General features: G+C 38.3%; 1 protein-coding gene across 1 annotated transcript; it reads right to left on the minus strand.

The window, feature by feature from the left end:
- Positions 1–512: 512 nt before the first annotated feature.
- On the minus strand, positions 513–821 carry LOC125194808 (uncharacterized). The gene has a single exon (XM_048093029.1). It carries the CDS (start codon positions 819–821, stop codon positions 513–515), a length of 309 nt encoding a protein of 102 aa, XP_047948986.1.
- Between the last annotated feature and the right edge of the window lie 18,860 nt (positions 822–19,681).

Consider the following 19,681-nt stretch of genomic DNA (forward strand, 5'->3'; position numbering starts at 1 on the left):
ATTAATGTCAACAACGTTTTACGTATAATTTATGTCAACATCAAACATTTTCATGTCAGCGACATCTATAATTTATGTCAACACCAAACATTTTCATGTCAACGACTTATATAATTCATGTCAACAACAAACATTTTCATATCAAATACTTATATAATCAACCATCATCTATGTTCAAACCTATTTTCCCAGCAAACTACTGCTCATTTTCAGTTCTCATTATCCTAAAACAATCACAAAGTCCTAAACATTGAAATTCATCAATTAAGCAACAGAGATCTATGTTGAGGGGATTAAATGACAAATTAAGCAACAGAGATCAATGTTGAGGGGATTAAATGGCAAAATAGCATATGAGAAATTCATCAATTGAGCTGTGAGAACTAAAAACACAATCACATATTCTACAAGTTAATACAAAAAAACAGCAAATCGAAAGTAATCAAAATTGGCATAATTTAATTTGAATCAAATGTTTATCCAACAAATTGAAACAAAAAAAGGTTTCGTCCCTAGCTATCAATATCATCACTACCAAATCCAAACAATTTCCCCAAACCAGAGAACAAATTACCAGAATCCGAAAAATCACTCATTCCAGCAACGTAGTCGTCCACCAATTCCTTGACAGACCTCGCCGACAACGGATGAAAATGCGCGCTCCACTCCGCCACAAAACCCCTAACCAAAACCAATTTCTCATCGCTGTCCATCCTACGCCACTTGCTGCTGAAATCCTCCAATTTCAATCCGGTGAAATTGGAGATCTCGGCGAATAGGAGCTCCTTGCTTTTTCTGAAGGCATCTTCTCGCTGACGCATTTCTGGATCGATTCGGATGGGAAAAAGCATAGATCTGTGCCTATAAACTCAATAGAGAGGCCGATCTCGATTCACGACTTCGCGGTGACGGAGAAGTACGTCGTGATACCGGATATGCAGATCGTTGTGGATCCATGGCTGATTTTGAGAGGGAGGTCGCCGGTGGGGGTGGATTGGAGCGGCGGGGTTTAATATGCTGCACTGTGTGAATGCGTGGGATGAAGACGGCGGCGAGACTGTGTGGTTGGTGGCGACGAATATGGCGGCGGTGGATCGGTTTGATTCGCTAGCCAGAGAAGCTTCGGCGGGGATAAACAGGACTGACGGATCTGGGAGGGATTCTCCTCTCTTTCCATTAAAACATGAAATTACAATTATGCCCTCTCATAATTAATTAATCTTAAAATAAATTTCATGTGGCAAAATCTGGACCACTCATTTAATAAAAATGAGTGGCTAATATTGCATCTCATTTCTCAATTAGCCTAATAAATCTCATTTGATCACAACCCTATATATATATATATAAGATTTTGTTAGATTGAGATTTTTGAACCAAATTGAGAATTGAGATGCAATCTCAGCCACTCATCCAAAATATTTATGAAATATCAACATGTAGTTTATATCAACTAGGGGGTATTATCGTCAATAGCCTGCACATCAAATGTCAACAACTTTATTCAATAAACACTTTTATTTATTTTTATTTTTTAATTTTTTTTAATTTTTAAAATTTTCTTAATTTTTTTTTAATTTTTTTTGTCAACTACTTATAAAATTCATGTCAACTACACATCAAATGTCAACAACTTCATATGTGTGTAGTTGACATGAATTGTATATGTAGTTGACATGGATTGTAAACATAGTTGACATTATATGTGTGAAGTGAAGGAACTGGCAGCGAAAGCGTTCGTTTTCATAATTAATAACTAATCGAACAAATAAATCACATAATAATAAGATCTATTTAGCAGATTATTTAGACAAATTCTATTCGCGTAATTCTCACATGTATCATGCTCATAACTTGAATTGATCATGCTTTAAGTATAATTGAAACCTAAAACATGCTTTTCTACGGAGCAGAAATAATACCTTATTAATTCTCCAAAGAATTGATGATGGCTAGCGACTTCTCCACGTGACGCTTTGAATACTAGACCACGGATCTTCTCTCTGATTCCCGAACTGTACTCCAATATCAGTGTGGGTTGATCTCACCGGAATATTAGGACTTAAATAAAGAAGACACAATTCTACTCCACGGAGGAGAGGAAAAATCATCCAACTCCAATAGTGGGTGGGAGGGGGGGACGAAAATTTTAGTAGTAGAAAATTGTTATTTATGTCTATCTATGGAAGGTTTTGGATATGAGCTTTATAAGGTTAATTTCATGCATCGGTTATGTGGTGAAAAACACTTTATTTTCTGGGTCTAACGCAGTTTTTAAGCCAGGTGTATGAAGGAGACGCTAGATCCAGGAAGAGCTGGAGGCAATGGACTAGCGAAGGAAACGGTGGAAAGTGAGCAGAGTTGAAGAGAAAAAAATGGCTGGACGAAGGGAGTCAATAGCTGAGGGCAACAAAGACTATTCATACCTCGCTGGACCCACTTCAACGCCTATAAATAAAGGAGCATGCAACACACACCATATACATGATTTTGGCTCTTAGCTCACACACTCACACACACTTGGGAAAAATGAGAATTCTGGGGTAGTAAGGGTTTCTAGGGGTTCATCTTCGGCGAAAGTTAGTCGTAACACCGTCCTCACGGATGGCGAAGAAACAATCTGTTTACATTCAGCTTTTCGTACTTTTATTCCGTCGAACTTCATCGTTTTGGAAGTCGATTTGGTTGCTGGCTACTTATCGGTTATCTATGCATTTAGTTTATGTCATGTTGGTGTTTATCTTGCGTTGATTTACGTTGATTCTGTGTTTTTGAGGTTTAATATCGGAAGTTGAATGTTATTCTCTGTTTTGGATAATTCTGTGCTTGATCTGGGAAATAGGTTGTGGATCTGAATTGTTGTTGTTGATCGGTGGTTGTTTGGCGAATCTGTAGCTATGGGTATACTTTTGGTCGGAGTTTGTGTCGGATGCTTGGATCTGGAGTGGATTTAGCATCCGAGGTTGGATCTGAACAGGGGAATCAAGTTGTGCATGGATTTCGAACAATTTTGCTCTCTTTTCATTTTACTTCGTCTAGTAGTCGCAGATCTGCTTAGTTTTAAATTGTTCTTCGTTTAATTGCTTTAAATTCAGTCTGCTTCGTTTCCGATTCACGTTCCATCTCTGTTCTACTGAAATTTTATGCAAATTGATTGGAGAAGATGATGTCGCTGTTAGTTGGTACTTTAGTTAGTTGTTTTTCAGTTTTTCATCCGTACTTTACCTTTTCAGCAAATGGTCCCCACCGTCAGTTCATTTCCCAGGTCTAGGTAATTTAGGAAATAGTTTCTTAGATCTAGTGATTGTCTCGTTTTCCAGTTTACATGCATGATTTATGTTCTGCCTAGATCTAGCTGTTAGCGTAGTAGATTTCAACTCCAAGTTTAGTTTAATTTCCTCAACCGAAAAAATGCGTGGCAGCAGCCAACCCAAAAATAGTCCCGAATCCTTGAGCATGTTTAATTGCGCATTCATCTATGTGGGATCGATCCCTACTTCACTGTGCTAATTTTAGTATACGTGGTTGAGTGTTTTGAAGCGATATTCTGTGTGTCTGACGACCGAGATCTTCCAACGTTCCATGAGTTCCTGGACCCTGTGATCTAGTGGATTCGCTGGACCTAGGAGACTTGTTATTCCTTTCTGTGCATGCAGTCTCTAAAGACTGAAAACAAGAAGAAAATTCAGCAGCTCCAAGCCGTTGCCAGGGATGGATGGCGTTAATTGTTTATGCGTTTGAGGATTTGGTGTAAATAGTTTAATTTTTGTTATTTTGTTTTTCTTGACAGTTTATGAACACGGGCTTCCATTCTGGAAGTTGGGCTAGTTCATTTGGGTCAGGAAACGCCCGATACAAGTGGCAAGTCAAGGAGTCTACGTCCACCGTCACTACCAGATCAGGGTTAAGGACAGTAGACTCGTTTCCGTTCGAATCAGAAAGTGAGAAGGAGTGGAACTCGTCAGGAGAAGAGGACCCGAAGTCGTCCACAGAAACAGAGCATTCCGAGACTGAGGAAGAGGAAGACGTGAATATGGCACATTTAGTGGATCCCGATCCGGATATAGGTTCACTCACCGCGCATCTAGACGGTGAGACCTGTTGGGGATAATCGCAGCGGAAATAGCAAAACAAATAAATCCACATAAGAATCTATTTAGGTGACTATGTGGGTCGATTCAATTTCATGCTTGAACATGTAGAAACATATAATTGTGCAATTAATCACATATTTTAAATTAAATTATGTTGTTGAATACTTACAACAATGATTCTCCAAAGAATCGAAGTGGCTTGCTACTTCTCCACGTGTAGATCTTGAAGCTTGATTGTGAATGCAAGACCAAAGATCTTCTAACCTATGACCCTTAACTCTATAGATCTAAATTCCTTGTGGGAGGAATCTCTTAGAAATTATAAGAATCTTGAAGGAGAAGACAAGAAAGCCAAGTGTGGAGGCTAGGGTTTGTGATAACATGTTTGTCTCCTCTCCTTACATTCTTATTTATAGAGTTTATGATGAGTTAGGTTAGGGATCTATGGGGCTTGGATTGAGTCTCCCCTATTGGACCTTCTTTACTAATTAAATTATAACCCATAATTTAATATAAGGCCAATGTAATATTTCTTGTGCCACTATAGAAGAAATATTGACCGCCCATCCAATCCGTGATTACAAGCAATCCGGGTTAACCTCTTTAATATATTATTTCCCGTGTCTAAGACTTTCTATATCCATTAATTAATTTGTAGTCTGCTATAGACTTTAAATTAATTAATATCTTTTTATTTCCAAGAGTTTGTCTAGTACGAGATGTATATCAAAATATACTTTTCCTTTTCTATTTATTCTTGGATTAAATCCAAACCGGCCGGGTTTCCGAATAATAGAACTTCTCTCGAACACCTCTTGGGGATATAGTCAAACCGCGCAGGCACACGATTCAATGTAATAATAAAACTGACACCATACTAGTTATTAATTACTACTACCCAAGATATCAGGAATATTGGGTTACGAAAAACCCGCACCTATTGATAAGTCAAAGCAGCGTATGATTAAATAACATGTGTCCTATATTATTACAAAGATTAGGAAATATTAAATCTCCAAGACATCGTCTTACAGTAGATAGCAACAAAGACGTGTCTATACTTTAGATCCATTCAATGCTATACCACACCAGTGTCACTAGTCATTCTCAAGGTAAAGACGACTTTTCGGATGGACATTGCAACCTTTCACGATAGGTAGCCAAAGCCTATCTAGGTTGTGAAAAAGTTTTACTTCTACAAGGTACCGGTTGGGCCACCTACTGTGATGACCTGCTCCACGACCCAACCTTCAATGTAGAAGACTTAGACTGATTTTACTTTCCGGCGCTTTAATTATATAATTTAATATATAATTAAATACGGTCAATACCCATTAAAGTAAAATACACAGTGTGAAGAAAACATTTATTATTCTCATTAAATGAAGAGTGTTTACAATATACAATCAATTTATCAAATTCAAAAACTCGAAAAATGCTTTTTAGTATATATGTTCCAACAAGACCGCCCATGCCATAGTCTCAAACCCGCGCCGGAGGTCTATCGATATCAAGACAAATGTGCTCGGGGTTTTGCCCACATTCTCTGGACGAATGAACGAATGTCCTTACGAATTCCTAAATGAGTTTAGTAAGCTGTGCAACATTCAAAAGAGGCCCAACGAGGCGACTGAGGAGGACTACCGTTTGCGTGCAGTCCCGTTTTCCCTCAAGGGGGAGGCTAATACTTGGGTGTTGAGGCTCCCACCAGACTCGATCAACACATGGAATGACTTCAAGCTGGAGTGCAAGCAAGAATATGATGAGTCTCTGAGCTCTTATTGGTCCCGGTTCAAGGGACTGTTGGATGCTTGTCCAAACCACAGGATGATCGAGGCAGAGACTTACTATCTGTTTTACGAAGGTGCAAACCCTGAATCAAAAGACTTGATGAATTCCTCGAGCGGGGGGAATTTTAGCGAGAATAAAGTAAGTGAAGCCAGAGAAACTTTGGGAAGATTGATCGAGGCGAAGAAGGCCTATGATAACCCGCGAAGCATTTTGAGGAGGGGATCGGCCAATGCGGTAATAGAGCAGGATGGCAAGAAAGTGGAGGACAGGATAGATAAATTGGAGAAAGCACTGTTGAATGCTATTGAGAAGTACAACCCTCATGCTCCATCGGAAAATGAGAAACCCCTGGTCCGGAGGAAAGACAACTTCAACCTTATTACAGTCAACCGTGTGAAGGGGAGTGCCAAGCCTAGGCAAATTCGATGGGAAGCTGGAATCCGGATGGAAGTTGGAACCAAGGGAGACAAAAGGAGGCCCCATGGAGGACTTACCCCAATTTTAGATGGACTGATAATGATCAAAGTCAGCCGCCCCCACTGCAGCTCACAAATTATGCACACCCTCCGGAGAGGCAGTCCAACTGGTCAGGGAGAAATCAAGAGGGGCAATTGCAACTGGGGTACAGGAATCAGGACCATACTAATTGGGCAAACATGAATCAGAACAATCCAGGGAGCTCCTATGTGCCACCTCACCAGAGGAATAACCAAGGGAACTATCAGAATTCCCAACCAAATCACCAAGGGAATCAAGGGTCTAGCAACCAGTACAATAACCACCAAGGAAATCAGGGGAACTATCGACAAACCCAAGGACAGAACCAAGGTCAAGGATCAAATTCTAATCAATTCAACTCCAGGCCACAAAGGAGTTTGGATGACATGGTCCACGACCTAGTGAATTCGCAACAGTTCATGCAAAATAACTTGCATTCCAACAACGACGTGGTGCACAAATTGCAAGACGCTCAGTTGGAACACAAAGCCGCCATGGACATGATGACAAAACAGCTGTCCCAGATCGCGGTTTCTTTGAATGAGATGTGGGGAAATGAAAGAAAACTTTCTGCCACGGTCAAGCCACCCGACCGAGCAAACATTAGTCATATCACCTTGAGATCCGGGAGGGGCTATGAAGGACCGACGCTGGAAATCAACGAAGAAGTACCCGCGCAAGCAAGTAAGGGGAAGGAGAGTCAGGGAGATAGCCCTAGACCCAGAGAAGTTCCTGTTCAGGATGACCTCCAGAAAGGAGATTTAGGGGGATCTCTACCTCGAGCAGCTGAACCATTTTTCCTAGATCCAGAGCCTAAGTTAGTAAGTAAGGAAAGAAGCAGGGAAGCTGGCGAAACCCCAACTGGGAGTTCCAAAAATGCGGTAAAGCGGGCAAAGTCGTTTCCATACCGAGAGGAAGCAAAGAAAAAGAAGGATGATACAGAGGACCTCATGGAAATTTTTAGCAAGCTGGAAATCAACCTGCCCTTCTTGCAAGCCCTGAAGATGTCTGCTTTTAGCAAGTTCATCAAGGAATTCATAGCTGGGAAGACCAAGCCGGACGGGAAGATTGTGATCGGGGAGAACGTGTCTGCTGTGATACAAAAGAGAAGGATGCCTTCGAAATGCACAGTACCTGTGACCCAAGTATGTTCACATTACCCATTTCTCTAGGGGATATCAAAGTCGAGCATGCTATGTGTGATCTAGGGGCGTCTATAAATGTTTTACCGCTTTCAATCTACAAGAAACTGACAGGGGTTAGGATGGTCGCCACCAAGGTGGTAATCCAGTTAGCAGATAGAACTTGCATCTGTCCTGAAGGTGTGTTAAAAAATGTCATAGTCAAGGTGCATGATTTTCTATATCCTGCTGAGTCTAGTGGCGTGCTCTTAGGGAGACCATTCTTGCGCACTGCTAAGACCATTATCGATGTCTTCGATGGAACAATTTGCTTGGATTATAATGGGGAAAAATATACATTTAGCATAGATGAGGAAATGAAAAGACCATTGGATGTTGAGAATTTGTATGCTATAGATGTCATTAACCCCTTGGTCCAAGAATATCTTGAGACATAATTGATACATGAACAAATTGACAACTCGGAGTTGAGCCATTTAATCGATCGAGAAGTTGTAGGGTGGTGTGCAGCAATGAACACAACGGAATTGACAGATGAGGAACTAACAGAGGCCATCATGGAGTTTTGCAGAAATCCCGAGTCAGCTAGATCAAGGGGATCGGCCCATGTGGCTAGTCTGGAGAATTCTCCTGATTCTGGGAAGGAAACATTACTTGATATTGCAAAGAAAAATCCCTTGCCCCAGGAAACGAATAACACAAGGAAGGAACTGAAGACACTCCCACCAGGCCTTAAGTATGCTTATTTGGAGGAGGATGAGGCATTCCCAGTAATAGTCACCAGTAACTTGACCGAGGAGCTGGAGAAGGAACTGTTGGAAGTGATCAGGCGGAACAAGAAAGCAATAGGGTGGACCCTCTCTGATTTAGTAGGAATCAGTAGGGATGTCAATTCAACCCGAAACCCGTGGGCCGGCCCGAACAACCCGGTAATATGAGCGGGTTAGGGCTGTAATTTTATTACCCGAATACAAAACGGGCTAAACGGGTTGGCCCGAATGGGTTGGCGGGTTAAACGGGTTGGCCCGAACGGATTGTGGGTCGGCCCGTGGGTTGTGAGTTTTAATTATAAAATATTAAGTTTTAGGGATTTTTTAATATTTTTGAATCCTCAATCTTCATTCTACACAATCATTAGTCTTATTCAATCTTCATTCTACAAAATCATTAGTCTTATTCAATCTTCATTCAACACTTTTTCACTCGATCCCACAATATCAGCTTTCAAGTTCCATCTCAACTCATTATTGCACCGTCCTATCATCTGCTACTAGTGTCTTACCACCACCAAAGCCAATCAAGACAAAATTAAGAACTAGCCCATCAAAATCTTAAATATATTTATCATTTTAATAATGATTCATGTAATATATGATTTTTAATTTTCATAAAGAATTAGTTACGAACAATGCCATAATAATGACACGAACACAAGCTTTAATTTAGATTGTAGTTGATCGAGATGAAAGACTTCTTTTCAAGTATTATTGAAAAAAACTATTAAAATTTGAAGATTTTATAGGATTCTAAACTAAAAAGAAAAAAGTATCTAAAATTTAAAATCATTCTATAGAAGAAAATTTTGATACAAGAGATTATTATCGAAAGCTTTTAGGCCCGAATAGCCCGATGGGTTAGCCCAAAACCCGACGGGTTAGGGTTAGGGTTGAAAATTTATGACCCGAAAAATCCACCATAATGGCCCGCACCCAAATAGCCCGGCGACCTGAGTGGGCTGGCCCAAACCCGAACGAGTTAGCCCGATTGACATCCCTAGGAATCAGTCCTGATCTCTGCATGCACCACATCCGTTTAGAAAAAGGTGTGAAGGCTCACCGAGACGCACAACGGAAATTGAATCCGAACATGCGAGAGGAAGTTCTGAAGGAGGTGTTGAAATTGCTCTCTCTAGGGATCATCTACTCCATTCCGGACAGTGAGTGGGTCAGTCCTGTCCATATGGTGCCCAAAAAGTCTGGAATACAGGTTGTCAAGAATGATAAGAACGAATTGGTGCCCACTAGGCTGGTGACGGGGTGAAGGATGTGCATCGACTACAGGAAGCTCAATGAGGCCACAAAGAAGGATCATTTCCCCTTACCCTTCATTGATCAGATGTTAGAAAGATTGGCTGGCAAACCGTATTTTTGCTTCCGTGATGGATACAGTGGCTATTTCCAGATCTACGTTAACCCAGAGGACCAAGGGAAAACCACGTTCACGTGCCCTTTTGGTACGTATGATGAGTATCTTTTCAGATTTGCTGGAAGTATGCATTGAGATATTCATAGATGATTTTACCGTATATGGGAATTCGTTCGACACTTGTTTGGCCAGCCTTGACCTAGTGTTAAAAAGATGCCAGGAGAAGCACCTAGTTTTGAACTTCGAAAAATGCCACTTCATGGTAACTGAAGGTATTGTCCTGGGTCACGTGGTTTCTGAAAGAAGAATACAGGTGGTCAAGGCAAAGTTCGAGGTGATATCAAAGTTACCTTACCCTACGAACCAAAAAGAAGTTAGAGGTTTCCTGGGTCACGCGGGATTTTATAGGAGGTTTATCAAGGATTTCGCGAAAATAGCGCAACCGCTCACTCATTTGTTGCACAACGATGTGGAATTCGCCTTTGACGAATGATGCAAGAAAGCCTTTCAGTTGCTTAAGGACAGACTCGTGTCCGCACCAATAATCAGAGCGCCAGATTGGAATCACCCCTTTGAGATAATGTGCGACGCGAGTGATTTCGCTGTGGGAGCTGTCCTAGGGCAGAAGATGGATGGAAGAAGTCATGTGATTTTCTATGCATCCAAGACTCTTAATCAAGCTCAGAAAAACTATGATACCACGGAGAAGGAAATGTTGGCTGTCGTCTACTCGTTCAAAAAATTCCGACCTTATCTTCTTAGGTCAAGGGTTATAGTCTTCACAGATCACGCAGCAATAAAGTACTTACTGGCTAAGAAAGAGTTTAAGCCAAGGTTAATCCGTTGGGTGTTGCTTTTGCAGGAGTTTGATTGGGAAGTGAGGGACAAAAGAGGAACGGAGAATAGAGTAGCCGATCACTTGAGCAGAATTCATCAAGGGGAAACGAAAGAGGCCATACCCGATGCTTTTCCTGAAGAGCATTTGTATTATCTAGGGGATTTTCCTAGACGGATCAGTTGGGAGGAAGTTTTGGCATTAACCGGTCTAGGAGATTCCGACAAGGGGAAGCGAACACTTAACGCAGAACCATGGTTTGCTGACTTGGCAAACTACTTGGTCACGGGAGAAGTGCCTAGTTCAGACGAAGTTTCCCGGGCCCAGAAGATGAAAATTAAAAGCGAAGCCAAATATTACTTTTGGGACGATCCTTACTTATGGAAGATGTGTTCGGATCAAGTGATTAGACGCTGCATTCCCGAATGGGAACAAAGAGATGTGCTGAATCATTGCCACACTTTGGCATGTGGAGGACATTTTGGACCAAAGAAGGCAGCAAAGAAAGTATTGGACAGCGGGTTCTACTGGCCGACGCTTAATAAAGATGCCTTTGAGTTTTGTCAGTGTTGCGAGAGATGCCAACAGACAGGGGGAATTTCAAGGAGGGACGAGATGCCCCAGGTCCCGGTGATTGTCTGTGAAATCTTCGACATATGGGGGATGGACTTCATGGGACCATTTCCATCATCCTGTGGTAACACATATATATTGGTTGCAGTAGACTATGTGTCTAAATGGATAGAAGCCAATGCCACCACGACATGTGAATCGAAGGAGGTGGCAAAATTTCTGAAAGCCAATATCTTCAACAGATACGGAGTTCCTCGAGCCATCATTTCAGACCAAGGAACACATTTCTGTAATCGCACCATCGAGGCTCTGATGAAGAAATATGGTGTTCACCATAGAGTATCTTGTTGGGACTACCGCAACGGAAGACACGGAAACCAAACAGGTCCTTGACCGGATCTATTTAGGTGGTTATGCATTCGACTCCAATTTCATGCAATTTACATAGATCTATAGATATAACATCTAATAAACACATAATCATGCAATTTGATGTAGATTCGATTGTTACCTCATTTTGATCCATCATAGGATCGAAGTTGCTAGCTGCACCACCCGGAGATCCTTGGTTTATCGACCGTGAATCTTCCAACCTATTCCCTAGTCCTTGGCTATTCATCCGTGTGGGCGGATCTTGAACAACCAAAATAGTCTTGATGAGATCTAGGAGGAACACTATACCAATCTATCTATCTCGATTCAATTCTATGGATTAGAATGAACAAGACAAGATCAAAACAAAAACCCTAGCTCCCTATTACTTGGAGGCTCGAAAATCGAGCCAATGAGGGAGAGAGAAGCCACGCTAGTGGCGGCTAGGGTTAGGGTTGAGAGGTGTGACTTGTGGTGTGCTAGGGTTTCCACATCTCATCACTATTTATAATGGACTTGTTGGGCTAGGTTGGGAATCCATGGAATGACTTAAGTGTTGGGCTCACCCATTAGATAAATTACTAATTAAATCAAATGACCCATGATTTAATATATTATCAATGGAATATTATTTTATTCCACTAAAGAATAATATTGCACTCCCACTTAAATCACCAAATTACAAATAACTTCCATTTTATTTTATAATATTTCCCGCGTTTAAGATTATCTTGATCCATCAATTTAATTCTTTTGTCTGCTATGTGACTAGAATTAAATTAATTCTCCAAAGAGTTTTTCTAGTTTGAAACTTTATTTATTATTCGTGGAATAAATTCCAACTGCGCAGATTTCTGAATAATAAATTCCTCTTTCAAACACCTCTTGGGGATCACCCCTTAGGGATTTAATCATACCACACTGGGCACGCGAATTCTATGAAATAATATTTCCAATACCTTCATGTTATTCAACTACTACCACCCAAGATATCATGAACTTGAGTTACGTACAAACTCTCACATATTGATAAGTCAAAGTGGCGTTTGATTGAATAAACAATATTGATATTAATATCATAGACTAGAAAATACTAAACTTTCTTGAAATATATTCTTTCAGTAGATAGCAATAAAGAATACATTTCGGATTAGATCATTTCAGTGCTTTACCACACCGGTGTTACTAATCTCATCTTAGGTAAGAGAGAATTATCACAAACACCGCAACCGTTCCAATAGGTAGCCAAAGCCTATCTAGGTTGTGAATACGTTTTTCTTCTTACTAGATCTGGCCAAGTCCCCTACTGGAAAACTCATGAGGAGATTCATCGAATTTCCCTACTTGACCTTCTTAGTAAGAAGCCTTAGACTTGTTTATCATATTTCAATAATAAACCATTATATTATATTATTTATTCTCATAAATAGGTAAACAAGTGGACGTGGCGTTTCTCGTATACATGCACAAGCTGACTGTACAAAGGCATGTACGCTCGAAGCATCTTTTAGTATACAAACCCCAACAATCTCCCACTTATACTCAAAGAATGCTTTCGAGTATACCAACCGTTTTATTGGCCTTGTGCTACACATTCACACACATTTTCTCCCACTTATAATCAAAGCAGGCTTTGGCCACTATGTACTCAAAACTATAATTCTTTAAAAGAATCTACCAACATAGTTTTCTAGAGTACATAAAACGAAAATATACTTGTAATTTATAACCTTAATTCTTGCTAAGGAGCACGATTATTTGATCAAAATATTTCTAGGCCCTTTGATCCAGTGGAATAATTTTATGTGCCTTTCTCAAGTGCACTTACACATATTCCTCTATCAAAATCCACTATTTTGATCCTTCTGAATTTCTACTAATTAAAGTAGAATACTTATAGCAAATATAAAGTTTTTAATCATGTCGAATATGATTCCCAAAACTTTAATTATATAATACCAACCTAACTTGGTATTATCCTTGCTATATAACTTGTGATGTAAATTTATGCATGAACATAATTACCTCATCACAATGACTAATTGGAAATTAGTCCTTATGACAAAATAAAACCGAATGATTGCATTCTTTGTTTTATAGTCATAAATTCCAAGAGTTCATTTATTTAACCATTTGTTGTGATCTTTAGAAATACTTTCTTTGGAAATCCAAAAGTAATTCTAATTTAATAGCTAACTTGGAAATGTCTTTTAATGTTATTAGAGTCTTAGAAAGTGTGCAATTCATCACTTCTTTCATTCTAGGGTGTGAACCCTTTTAACTCTATCAAACATTACTTTAATTCCATTTATGAATATTCTATGAGACAAAATTTAGCTCCCACTTTTAAAACTAGAAAAATACTAGTCTCAATATTCTTTAAGGCTATTAAAACAATTTAAATAGTGCTTGGAGTTAAATTCATCCTAGTGTAATAAAATGAGCTATGAAGCTCTTATTAAACACTTAGAATTTAATCATTCATTTAAGAAAAGCTCCCACTATTTTAATCATCACTTTGACAACAAAATAAATAAAACAATAACTAATCAAATAGTCAACTCTAGGCTTGGAACATTAAAATAAATTTAATGTGCACACTATATTTACTACACAAGAATTTCTAGTATTTATAATAAATACTTATCTTGTTTCTAGTTGAATTTAATTTACTTGTCTTGTAATCAATTATTGTGATTATTTTTCTTACACCTTTATTTGAACAAACGCGATCATAAGATCATTTTATTTTGTATTGAATCCATGTCGAACATTAATGTTCTATTGACTCATCAAAAAAATAATGGTTCAAAAGACTTAAGGATTAAAGAAACTTAATAATCAATATTTCTAGAAGAAAACTTCATAATAATTGAATCAACAAATTTAATCACAAGTAAACATTTTGATATTAACCATGTTACATTTGATGTCATAAATAATTGGATAATCAAAACTTCATTTATCTAATAATGCAAGCATTATAAAATGACATCGATAATCCAAAAATACAATTGATAGTCTAGGAATAAAATTCCACATCAATAATCCATATGATATCAAAACCAAACAATATCAAAAACTCTTAAAATTCAACAATGTAAATAAAGCAAAAATAAACTCTTCTGACTTGAACATGATCATTTCGAAAGTCCACCCCTTCTTTTCATCTTTATTTGAGCAATCACAAGCTTGTTATAAAGCTCCAAAAACGAAAACCTTTTGTCGCTAAACAAAATTTCATTTCTGACTTCATTAAAGCTATCTGGAAGCCCATCAAGGATCATTATCTGTTGGGTTTCTGGGTCAACTTTCTCCCCCGACAAGTGAAGTTTATTGAAGTAGCCAAGCATGACTAGGGCATATACCCCCACGTCTTGGCCCTCTTCAAACACATCATGCCTTAAATGCTTCACAACGATACCAGCTCTTATCTTAGAGGACTTTTCTTCAAACCACGTGGGCTTGTCGACCAACGGCCTTTTGGGTTCGTCAAACCTCTCAAGGGCATTGCCAACACTGGCCAAAACGAAGCCCTTGAGATGACATTCCGCGGTATGCCACTGATCACGAAACTCCTTGTCCTCTTCTTGTAGATGGTATGTGGGCGGACGATCCTTGCTGAGAATCAATTTCAAGTCATTGATCAAACGATCAACATCAAGTTTACTTTTCCATTCCTTAAACAATTCAGAGTCATGCTTCCTCGAACTAAGTATGGCATAGTAAATATCCCAAGTATCAATCATCTTTCGTTCAAGCTGAGAACAAATACCAATAATATAAACATGTAAAATTTCAAGGAATTGCAAATAACCACAAAACAATTCATCAATTTTACATCCACAAAAATCAAGCACAAATGTTCTTCTACTAGGAAGCCGAGTCTTATTCATGCAAGAAATTCATTATTTTTACTGGCCACAATGTCGACAGATAGTCCAGAGACCATAAGAATGGCATGGCTGACTAACACTGCTAAAGCGTATAACCATAAAATTAAGCACTAAGGATTCTTTACTTGTGCGTGAACTCCTCTAAAGAAAGGTCGAACCGGACAAGCACCTCCTCCTATAGCTCCATCTAAGCATTATTAAAATACAATCCTTATAATTTCACAGCAATATTGCTCCGGTAAAGACCAGTCGCGATATTACTGAAAAACTAATTTTACGATTTTAATAACCTTTATCTAGAGAAGTCAAAACTTACGAACTGGTAATGTTCTTCCCGTAAAGACAGGCCGGTCACTACTTCGCACTAAGACCAATTTTATGGAGGCCATATACAAACGTGTTGTAATTATCGCTTCATATTTTCTTATTGGTGGTTTTAATAGTTTAATTATCACTTAAGCAGATAAGGCAGGTATCCACATTCAAAGAATAATTAAACATGTACTAGCTATGCATGCAAGGCAATAAGTACATAGGCGATGCATGAGTTAAACTAGATTTTAACAAATAAAATCATAACTCAAATTAAATATCCATCATTCATCAATAAAACATGTAAACACATTTAAAAAAGGTTCACATAAACATAATGACGAAACATGATCATTTAATTAAGCATCTAAAATAAATAGATAGAATTAAAATTCCATCTTCACATAAACAAGATTATCTAGACATTAAGTCCAATCTTACATAATCATACATTATTAGTTAAAATAACGTATCTTGATTATTAGAATCACCTTTTAATACTATTAGGATTTACTTAGATAGAATTAATCCATCATTATCCTAAAATTAATGTCTAGGTGTATATCATAAAAGATTAGCTAAGTCTCAATTTAAAATGCCCACTTGGATATATAAATCCGCATTTATCCAATTAAGACTAAATCCATTTAAAACACACCAATTAAATTCGAGAATCAAAATTCTCATAGCTTTCAAATAAAATCACATGACAAGAAGAATCTTATTACATCTTTAATTCAAAATGATGTTTTCTAGATGAAATAAAATTCACCTTCATCAAAATTAAAGACAAAATTCAACTTAATAAATAATTAAGGATTTTAATAGCAAAATTAATGCTCTATGAATTTTCATACCTTTAAATCACATTTGATGTTATCTAGATGAAACAAATTCACCTTCATCAAAATTAAAGATAAAAATTCAAATTAAACTAGGAATTGAATTCCAATTAAAATCCAATTAATCATTTAACCCTTTAATAATTTAGGATTTAAGTAGCATGTTAATGCCAAATGAATTTTTTCACTTCTTTAATTAAACCGATGTTATCTAGATGAAATAAAATTCACCTACATCATATTAAAGACAAAATTCAAACTAGAAATAGGATTCCAAATAAAATCCATCCAATTATTATATATGTAATTTTCACAAATTTGAAGGTTTAAAACAATTGAAAAACTCATGTCTTTTCCTTAGGTATATATCTAGGAAATAATTCCATAACACACCAATTAAAAAATAGACAGTTTCAATTAAACCTTAAAATTAAAACATGAAAGCATATTAAGAGAATATTCTTTAAAAATTCCATCCAATTAAGGAAAAACCAAAAATTAGATCAAATAAATATTAAATTTCCTTATCTTAATTATCATGATATTATCTAGATGGAAATAATCCACCAAAATCAACTAATTAACAAATTTAATCAATTATTTGACTAATTATTCCAATTGGCAAAATTAAAGAAGACAATTATTCTCTTTAAATTAGAATCTTGATTTAATTGCAAAATCATTCTAATTCCCACAAGATATTTTAATTATTCTAGGTTTAGGATTTTAAACCACAATTATAAATAGCTTGCGTGTTAAGAAACGAAATGAAATCGAAACGAGACGACGAGTCGATGCAACCCAAAACCCTAATTAGGGTTTGGGCCATGACGTGCCTCGCAGCAGCCGCCGCTGCCGCACCCGGCCTCCGCCGCCTCCCGCGGCTGCTCCCACTGCAGTAACTGCCGCCGCCACTGCCCGCCGCCCCCCGTCTCTGCCGCTCCCACTGGAGCAGCCACCGACGTCCAGCGACGAAGAATCCGGCGTTGCAGACGCCGCTACCATTGCAGCGTCACTGCTACCCGGAGAAGAAGCTGCTGTCCGACGAGGACAACTCCTGCGCCGACGCCCGAAGGCGACGCAGCTGCTGCTGCTGCTGCCTGGAGTCATTGCGGCTGCCGGAGCTGCTGCGACTGCAGAGTTGCTGCCGTCCAGCCTCTGGAACTGCTCGCTGCTGCTCCCATGCGGCTGTGCAGCCGCTGCCCATCGACAACACAGCGGTTATCCGGCGCTGCTGTCCGAAGACGAAGCAGTCGCTGCCGGAGCCGCTGCCCGCTGCCTACCGCTCGCGCTGCTGCCCGGATCCGCAACCGTGAGGGCTGCCCGTGCCACTTCTCCGACTAGCCGAGGGCGCCGCTGCCTCTCCTCACCGGATCTGGATTTCGGATCCCCGATGAAGACAGCCTGGAACGCCAACACACTTAGGTTTAAAACCTTGTGTTCTTTTATACGTTTTCAATTTTAATCAACTTGATTCATCGCGACCGCGATCTTAAATCTTATTAAAACGTTTCTCAATTGTAACAATCTTTTATGTTTATATCAAATATGCATATTTAAACATCTAGCTTTTTAGCAAATTAAATTATTCTAGCATATTAAGAACATAAAACTATAGATCTATGAATACTTGCTTAGATCTAGAATATTCTTGTGAAAAACTTGAATAAAATCCAAGATTCATAATATTCTTTCATCGATCCAAGTATTCAATCATGGACCACTTTATTTCTTGATTCAAAACCATATATTCACGTAAACACATACATATATGTAATCATCAAACATATAATCTAGTATATATTACTTAGAATATATAGATCTAATGATGTTCATCATAGATCTAGAATATTTTTGTGAAAAACTTGAATAAAATCCAAGATTCATAATATTCTTTCATCGATCTAGAACATCATATCATAGATCCAAAAATAAAATCAAGAAAAACATAGATCCAACACATATTGCATTATTTTCGAAAATCCCAAGTTTTAACACTACAATTATCGAAAAATTCAATTAATCAAATACATAATCAGAGCCTAAAAAATGGCTCTGATACCAATTGTTGGGACTACTGCAGCGGAAGACATGGAAACCAAACAGGTCCTTGACCGGATCTATTTAGGTGATTATGCATTCGACTCCAATTTCATGCAATTAACATAGATCTATAGATATAACATCAAATAAACACATAATCATGCAATTTGATGTAGATTCGATTGTTACCTCATTTTGATCCATCATAGGATCGAAGTTGCTAGCTGCACCACCCGGAGATCCTTGGTTTATCGACCGTGAATCTTCCAACCTATTCCCTAGTCCTTGGCTATTCATCCGTGTGGGCGGATCTTGAACAACCAAAATTGTCTTGATGAGATCTAGGAGGAACACTACACCAATCTATCTATCTCGATTCAATTCTATGGATTAGAATGAACAAGACAAGATCAAAACAAAAACCCTAGCTCCCTATTACTTGGAGGCTCGAAAATCGAGCCAATGAGGGAGAGAGAAGCCACGCTAGTGGCGGCTAGGGTTAGGGTTGAGAGGTGTGACTTGTGGTGTGCTAGGGTTTCCACATCTCATCACTATTTATAATGGACTTGTTGGGCTAGGTTGGGGATCCATGGAATGACTTAAGTGTTGGGCTCACCCATTAGATAAATTACTAATTAAATCAAATGACCCATGATTTAATATATTATCAATGGAATATTATTTTATTCCACTAAAGAATAATATTGCACTCCCACTTAAATCACCAAATTACAAATAACTTCCATTTTATTTTATAATATTTCCCGCGTTTAAGATTATCTTGATCCATCAATTTAATTCTTTTGTCTGCTATGTGACTAGAATTAAATTAATTCTCCAAAGAGTTTTTCTAGTTTGAAACTTTATTTATTATTCGTGGAATAAATTCCAACTGCGCAGATTTCTGAATAATAAATTCCTCTTTCAAACACCTCTTGGGGATCACCCCTTAGGGATTTAATCATACCACACTGGGCACGCGAATTCTATGAAATAATATTTCCAATACCTTCATGTTATTCAACTACTACCACCCAAGATATCATGAACTTGAGTTACGTACAAACTCTCACATATTGATAAGTCAAAGTGGCGTTTGATTGAATAAACAATATTGATATTAATATCATAGACTAGA

The sequence above is a fragment of the Salvia hispanica genome, chromosome 4 (assembly GCF_029641045.1).
Source record: "Salvia hispanica isolate PSC_SH4W2 chromosome 4, Shi_PSC_v1, whole genome shotgun sequence".
Lineage (NCBI taxonomy): Eukaryota > Viridiplantae > Streptophyta > Magnoliopsida > Lamiales > Lamiaceae > Salvia > Salvia hispanica.